The 8,511-nt window shown below is 30.9% G+C and overlaps 1 protein-coding gene across 1 annotated transcript; it reads right to left on the bottom strand.

Annotated features, from left to right (window-relative positions):
- Positions 1 to 175: 175 nt before the first annotated feature.
- LOC129288695 (probable LRR receptor-like serine/threonine-protein kinase At5g59680) lies at positions 176 to 4,598 on the bottom strand. Its single transcript, XM_054925419.1, has 7 exons — positions 3,922 to 4,598; positions 2,460 to 2,938; positions 1,960 to 2,092; positions 1,216 to 1,284; positions 1,047 to 1,118; positions 884 to 955; positions 176 to 774 (listed from the first exon to the last, which is right to left on the bottom strand). The coding sequence occupies exons 1-7, from the start codon at positions 4,581 to 4,583 to the stop codon at positions 525 to 527; spliced, it is 1,737 nt and encodes a 578-aa protein (XP_054781394.1). The 5' UTR covers positions 4,584 to 4,598; the 3' UTR covers positions 176 to 524.
- Positions 4,599 to 8,511: the final 3,913 nt, after the last annotated feature.

Genomic DNA, 8,511 nt, shown 5'->3' with positions numbered 1-8,511 from the left:
GTTCAACTGTAGTTTTGATTATTAATCTTTGAATCATATGCTTAAATGGCTCAATAATCAGTTTCTTAATTTTTTAGGAAATAATAACGGAGTTTTATTTTTATTTTTTTAAAAAAAGGGGTTCTATTTCTTGAAGCACTTGCGAGTGTTTACTACAAACATCCATAACCAAAAATATCTTGCGAAATTGTTTTTTCATAAATTGCTGCAAAGATTGAAAGCAGTAAGCTATATGCATTCAATAGTAAGCATTGTGGAAGGGGTTTGATACATTTAAGAGCTTTTATTGAGAACAAACTCGTGGCATCTAGTAACAAAATGCAGCCGATGAACTGTATGGATTTGCATTTTTCAAAGAAACACTCATTAATCTCACATATCTAAGATCGATCAGAAGCAATAGCGAAACAAATCAACAACGCAACAAACTCCCTGAGCATTTAGTCATTAACGTATCTAATTTTCCATCTGAACTCAAAATGAAGCCATTTGTTCAATTCTTTTTCATGTTGGAGAGCAATTCTTTACAGGTTCTTTAGCTCCAGAAACATAAAAAACAACGACAAAGAGAGGATAGTTGTCAATGTGGATGACATCTTCCTCCCCTCTGCGCCACCTGATTGAACACCTGAGCCAGCAACTGGTCCTTCAGCAGCCCCAGAACCAGCAATTGGTCCTTCAGCATTCCCATATGGTGGTGGCGTTTTGACGGAAGGGGTTGAAGAAGAAGGAGGCGGCGGACATGACATGCCAGATAGGCAATTACCTGTCACACTGACACATGAAAGGGTCATTTTAGAATAACGCACCTGATCCAGAAAAAAAATGAGAGAAAAGAATCAGAAGAGTTGTGCAAGGGACACTACAACATAGATCCACTCACATCAGTTTCAAGTTTTTATTTTGAGAAAGCGATTTGGGTATGGTTCCACTGAATCTATTATCTGCTAAATTCCTGGTAAAACATGAAAAAAATAACATTAAGCTTATTTCAAGCTGGAAGTCTCTGCACTGTTGTAATATTTGCTTGTGGTAATGGCACTCACAGTAATTTCAATTTTGGCAACAAACCGAGAAAGCTGGGAATAGGTCCAGACAAGCTGTTATTATGTAAATCACTGCAAATTTTACAGACAATGAACTTCAGGATACAGAGACGACATTACTCAGAGGATGTTTTGATGTTTCAGATATTGAAATGCCATCTCAACTCACATTGTCTCCAGTTCAATCATAGAACTGAAATCTGGTAGCCTTCCTGATAAGCCAAAGCTTCCAAGATTCCTGATAGGTCAAACACAAGAGGCTACACAATTTGATCACTGAACAATAATATGTAATTGTATGAATTAGTCCAGCTGAAGTTTCATTAAGTAAAACCGATACACAAAAGATATGCCCAAACCAGTCATAAATGGGCATGTAAGCGTGTCATAACATACCTAATACATACATTCATATTTGTTGTCATATCTTTAGTATATAAGATCTAACCTACTATTTTCTAATCAATAGCAATATATATCTGGAAAATTAGTAGAAGTGGGATTTTTCTCAAGCCCTAAACAATACACAGTCAAGAGCTGTTGGATTGCTGGAAAAGATAAGGAATAGAAGGGTTTGAAGAAATAAAAGAAAAAACTAAAATGATCGAAAGGTAGAGGGGATATAGATCAACCATATTCATGAGGGGATGGGTAATTTAACTCATAAGGTAGGGAGTCACGATTCATGAGGTTTATGGAGGATGTGGTGATTCCTACATCTGTAGTAATGAGTTTTCTCATGAAAAAGATGACACCAAGATAGATATCCAATCAGCTTATCATGTTAAAATGGAGACTTTATTTTTGGTTTTATTTCTTTAATCCATTCTATTCCCATTCTTTCTCGTACCCAAGTGGCTCCTTAATGTTTTAGTTTAAAAATGGAAGGGAAAAGACAGAGCATGAAATTTACAATGTTGTGACCCGTGGGGAGGCATCAGAGTTGCATTCGAGCCACTCCCATGAAAATGAAGAAGGAAGGCAAGGATCACCACTCCATTTCTGAAGCACATCAAAATTCTCCTGTAGTGCTGCTAATCCTTCCACTGCAATACCAAAACAGAACCAAACAATTTCAGAATGACACCAAATAAAACATAATACTGTTACGAGTCTGCCTAGGAGTCTCACAAATAAAATAAGGTTTATAAATATAAAAGGCTTTCTTTCCAAACAAGCTAGTCTTTTGGGATGAAGGGTTTTGACAGTGACTGACACAAGGTCAAATACTGTAGGTGGCATTGTCATGAGTCTCATGTCAAGGAATCTCACAAGTGATTTGAACTTTAAGCTGAAATAATTCTCTCTTAGCTGTCCTTTTCAACAGACTACTAGTCTTAAGGATGAGTTATACCTTTGATTTATACTTGAAACAAATACTTAAAGAGCTTAAACTAATTATAAAAGCCAAACCATCATCGCTGTTCGTTCCATCTGTTAGCAGACCACTAACAGTGTAGACTTCATAGGCACTAAGCAGAGGAGGAAGTGTGGAACTTGAATCTGCAAAAACAGCCACAGACGTGTTTGAATTCGCAGTCCTGTTTGTGATGCGCAGCTCCGAGACAGATCCAAAAGGAGGGACGAATGGCTTTGAAAAAGGAACATGGTTGATTTCAACTTGAATGGATCTTGTTTGGTTGGAAGGAAGATGAGTGACTTCGGAGAAGTAGGCAGTGATATAGATGGGTTCGATGGAGGCAGGAAGGTCTGTGTTGAGAACAATGCCCCATGAAGTTCCAGTGGTGGTGGTCGCAGTTCGAAGAACAGCAATGGGTGGTTGGTCTTCTGCTTTGCTTGCATCAATGGAGGGAGCTTCGTTGATCACATTGTCCACTAACACAAACCCACCTTCTGCTCTCCAAATTCGATCATAAGCATCATCTGGATACCTGTCAGTTTTCAATATTCATTCATCATTTATTAGTAATATTATGGAGACTCGGAAAAGCGAATTTTAGTCTTAAACTAGAATTACTGGAGCATATGTGATCATAAACTTGTTTTAGCGTAATTTTGCAATGTGCTCTTCCATTAACTATAAGGACGTTGACTATCAAGTTATATGAGGGGGGGGGGGGGTGGGGAAGAAATACAGATCCTACAACACTAAGTTACATACATTACCGTGTAATTAACGAGAGATACATTGCAGAGTTTTTAAATATTTGAAAGGAAAAATTGTATTAAAAAAAAAAAAAAAGAGTTCACGGTCCCAAATGTTGAAGGACCTAGTGGTGCACATAGGCAAAATGGCCGGGCATCATCCTTGCCCAATGCCTGGTCCAACATGCAATTTGGGCCAGCCCAGTGTGTGACCAAACCCAACCCAAATGATTTTCTTAAAAATTAATTTTAAAAAATAAGAGATAATTGAATCATTCAACAAAAGATATCAAGATAAAACAATATCAACAAAAAAAAAGATAATTGTATATTCATTCTTTATAAAATTAATATCAAGATCAAAAGTAATCATTTTAAAAGTTATATATGCTCAATAATTACCAATCTTTACATAATATTAAATAAAAAATAAATTTAAAATTTTGAGAGGGATTAAAAAATTTAAAAGGATAAGAAATGTCCATAAAGATTATAAAAAATATTATAATTCATGATAAATCGCAATAAAGATAATACTATAATAAAATAATTATTTTTCAAAAAAATAAAAAAAGTTGCATATTTGGAGGTGGGAGAGTTTGACCATTGCCTAGTGCCTGGCTCGAGCAGGGTTACGCCTACCGGGCTTTTGGACATTTGAATACAGTTCACAGGCAATATTACACTTTTGCCTTTTATATATAAAATGTAATGTAAATAATACCAAAGAGATCATAAGAAAGAAAAGGCTATGCATACATATATGTACCTAGTGGTGAAATTAGCACCAGCATTAGCTCTGTTAGACAAGAACAGAGCACGGCCAGAATCAACGTGACTGTACATACTCATCTCTAAGCTTCGAATCTCCAGCCCAGAAATGAAAGGAATCTGATCCTCAAGCGTCTGAGCAACACAAACACTAGTCGTGTTTCTCTTGGTGACATAAATGGCCTCATGATACACCCCTCTCAGGCTCGAAGTGTTCACGGTGGCCCAGAAGTTGCCATCAAAGTGAAGCTCAAAAGTCGGAGGAGACTCTTTCCCATCGTAGTTTCCATAGAAGAAGCTTGCTCGAACCAGAACCTTCCGTCCCTCGCCGACGTTGACGGTGTAGCAGTTCTTCTTGAGAGTCGGGAAAGCTCTGAGAGTGGAAATGGCGGTTTCGCTCATGTACAGAGGGATAGTGCTGGTGTACTGAACGACGTAGGAGTCACCGTTTTGCACGTAAGAATCATCGGCTTGCCATGGGAAGATGTCGCTGGAGAGAGAAGTGTTGGAGCCACAGTCGATGGTGATGAAGGTTGGGGCTGACAGAGATGGAGTTAGGGTTGCGAGAAGGAGGGAAAGAAGGAGGACGAAGACATTGTGGATAGCCATTGTTGGTGGTGATGCTTGTGACTTTGTGTGCATGCTTGCGCAGAGATCCATGCTCCTATTTATACAAGCTTGTGCTCTTTTGACTATCTCTCTAATTAGTGTGTGAGTCAAGAAATGAATGTTTGACATGTAAATAATTTTTTTTGTTTCTTGACATGTAAATATTTTATTGATATATAAATATTAATAACGTGATTGTTACTTGCCACAACTTTTGGGAGGGAAGAACAAGGGATATATGTTTTTTTTTTTTTTTTGCCTTGAGAATAAGGGGACGTGTAACATTATATTTTTATTCCCTTAATATAAAAATATTAGGTAGGAATTATTATAGAAAAAATAACAATAAAATCTCACCCAAATGTATACTCCTTTTATTCAAAAAATATAAGATATTTTTAATCGAATCTTACCTCCCAATAAAGTAATTACTTATTTTCAATTAATCCTATCTTTTATATTTACTTCTATTAAACATTTTACAATAAATATAAAGTTATTATCAATAAGGACACTTTTAAAAAAAAAAGATAATGATTACATCTCGAAAGACTAAAAATTTCTTACATTTTTTAATATTCAACTCTTCAAAAAATGTCTTACATTTTTAAACGGAGAAAGTATATGGCAAGCATGTCTCTTAAAATGTTATAATTTTTCTAAAATCCCTAGATATACTTTTTTGATATTGATGATTTTAGATTAAATGACTAAATTATCCTTTGTTTAAGGTAAAAAATAACGGACTTATATGAAAAGTTGTGATTTCTTATTCAATTATTGTGATTCACAAAATTAGAGTTATGATTACTTAAACAAAAGTTATGATTAAGATTAATTATTTTTAAAACTTATTTATCAATCATAAAAAAATTTATATGAAAAGTTATAAACTTTTGTTTAATTTTTTTGATTTACACAATAAAAACTGTGATTTGAAAAGTGAAGCCAAACTTGTTATTTTTATTTTAAATTAGAGACAATTTAATTATTTAATTTAAAATTATTAATGTAAAAAAAAGTATCAAGTATCTTTACATGAATTATAATACTTTAAAAAATTTGATTGTTATTTATATATTTTAATAAAATTTTATTGTTATTTTTTTAATTGTTATATATACATCCCTTTATTATAATGGGGCCCTAGCATTGTGCGAAACCCATATGGAAAAGCCACACGGTGTGGAGGTGGCCGGTTTATAACCCATATGATTTTTATTGGTTTATCAGATACATGGATTTTCGTATGATCCAACCACCATGTTTTTAACAATGAAGCCAATATTTAAGTATGAAGCAAGTTCGAGATTAAAAAACACACTCTGTAATCCAAGATATAAATATCTTTTAATAATAATTTATATATAAATAAAATTCTTATTGTCATGAAAATAATACATACTTTTTTATTATTAGTTTTAATTTATGATGAGTGAGAAAAAGATAATAAATTTACAAACACAAATATAAGCAATTTAATAAATATAATGAGTAAAATGAAATTTGTTTTGACAAATGCTATAAGTTGTCTATACTTTGGATTAAGATAGTGGAAGAACAAGCTTATATTTTAAATCAGAGGAAGTATATACTATATAGTATGAGGATTTTACAAATTTCATGAAAAGGAAAAATGTATAAATTATATATATATATATATATATATATATAATTAATACTAAGAAAAACATTAAAAACTTGGAAAAGAGCAAGGCATGAGACTTGTTTCATTCTGCTTTCGTTTTTATGTTATTAAAAAAAAAATTGTACAGTAGTTTTTTTAAGAACAAAACTTTGGAAACAAAAAATGAAAAAATTCTGTTTGAATCATTATTTTGAAAAATATGTCTAAATTAAGAAACAAGGGTAAAATAATAATTTATTTTATTAAATAATTTTCATTAATAAAAAAGTGATATTTTATGTTTTTTTCTCTAGTTTTGTTGAACAAATAGTAACAAAACATTTACAAAATATTCTTATTTTTAGTTTTCCAAAACTATTTTTAATTTTTTTCAGAATAAATAATAAAAAATGAATTTTAAAACATTTTTTTTAATTTTTTTCAACATAAAAAATTGTTTTTGAAAATAGGTAATCAAACATGCTCTTGGTTCTCCCTTTCTTATACTAATGTATTTTTTTTTAACTTTGCACAATATTTTATTTTTATTTTTTAATTTTAAAAAGTGTCTTTTCAATCTTTTAGTCTTAATATTGTTAATTTTATTAATAAAATTTGCATTAATTTTTTTAAATGTTGATAAAATATTTTTTGATATTGACATATTAAATTTAATTTTTTAAATCATTTTTGTTATAATAATAAAATCCAAAATCAATATTTTCCTATGTCATAAATTAGTTTTCTTTTTGGCCGGACATAGTTTACTCCATCCAATTTTATATGTAAGTTACATTCCCAAAAAAGTTGATAGTCCTTTTTATATGTCACTTTGCATAAAATGTGTATTATTAATTTTTTTTGTTAATTCTATCCTTTTGCATTTTTTATAAATTGAGGAAAACATTATATATGATAGAAAAAATGTTTTTAAAGGTAATGTATTTAATAAAGAAAAACTGAAAAATTCTTTCTTTTTTGGACATCAATAATTTGACTACCAATTTTCTTTTTATATTTTTAACTCAACACCTAACTAATCAACCAGCCAACAATATTTTAAACATGTTGTTACATGAAACACAAGCTAGTGTTATTAAGTTTGGTATTTTAGTAAGGTAATCAGAATTGACTTGTATAGGACATGGGTAGTTTTGTTATTCAAGTAACAGCTAGATAATTGCTTGTAGTGTACTTCATCTGTTTCTGAATATAGCAAAATTTACTGTGTTTCTTTGTTTTTATTTATAAACAAAAATATAAAATTTTGAAAAGCATTTATCACATTTTTTTCAAATTGTCTCTCATAAAATCAATGTTTATTTTTATGAAATAAATTTGTTTCATTAATTATATGGATTATTTTGTCCAAATTTAAAAATGGAGGGAGCACCTATATTCTTGAATAAAAACATTTAATTAATACAGTCATACACAAAAAAGGGTGCATTTAAAAAATTTATTAAAGATACAAATGAAAACCTTTTCAAATCAAACTATTAATATCCTCTCTGCATTTTCTTTGTTTTCTTTTTAATCGATTGAGCCAATAGTTGACTGAATATATGATTTAAATAATTATGACAAATTAACGGCACAAATTATGCTAATTATGATTAAATCCAGCTGCCATAACGTGGGAAGAGGTGGCTAACTTCAAAATTGTTTCATTTCATAGACCAGATTAGATATACTATATGTGCGAAACCTTGAAGTAAGCTTTGTGTTGAATTTGGAACAGAGACAGGCTAATTTTGAAGAGTTCAACATTAACAAATAAAGTTATTAATTCTGTTATCATTAATCAATCAATCAATCAATTAAAAAAGGATGAAGTTGGAAAAGGAACAGCTGGACCTGGATCTGTTTACAGTTTCAACGCTGACCATTTTGAGGTTTCTGAAAACTCGCCATGTGGACCTTTGACTTTGTATTTTTTGGGAACCAAGGACCTTTGAATTAACCATTACGTGCGAGAAGATCGAGTTGGGGAACTACATACTGTTGACTTTGCAGACATTCTGACATTATGTTTGAAATCATACAAAACAAATACTTGCTCATGTATTTATTATAAAATATTTTTAATTGTTTTATACATTTAAAAAAAATTAACTTTTTCATATCATAAAAAGGTAAGAGGTGCTTTCACGTTTACACTTAATTTTAAATAATAAAATAACTATATTAAATATTTTTATATTAATTAAGAAAGAATAAATTAAAAAAATAATTTCATTAGTATAAGGTATCCTGTATTTTGAATAAAAAATTATTTTTTAAAAATATCTTAAAAATAAGACTACAAGGAGTATAAATTATGCTCCCCCGTTTTTATTTGTTAACAAAAGT

Source organism: Prosopis cineraria, unplaced genomic scaffold (assembly GCF_029017545.1).
Source record: "Prosopis cineraria cultivar Desert tree isolate PC_DT_omini unplaced genomic scaffold, ASM2901754v1 PC1, whole genome shotgun sequence".
Taxonomy (NCBI): Eukaryota; Viridiplantae; Streptophyta; class Magnoliopsida; order Fabales; family Fabaceae; genus Prosopis; species Prosopis cineraria.
The sequence above is the reverse complement of the archived record's forward strand: the minus strand, read 5'-3'. Positions and strand labels throughout refer to the sequence as shown.

Bases quoted from the DNA above. Each gene is read 5' to 3' on its own strand.
- LOC129288695 (XM_054925419.1), bottom strand. From the start codon at position 4,583: ATGGATCTCTGCGCAAGCATGCACACAAAGTCACAAGCATCACCACCA. The intron at 2,093-2,459 runs GTTTGGCTTTTA...TTGGTATTGCAG, and splicing joins TGGAACGAACAGCGATGATG to TGGAAGGATTAGCAGCACTA. The intron at 1,119-1,215 runs GTGAGTTGAGAT...TAAAATTTGCAG, and splicing joins ATGATTGAACTGGAGACAAT to TGATTTACATAATAACAGCT.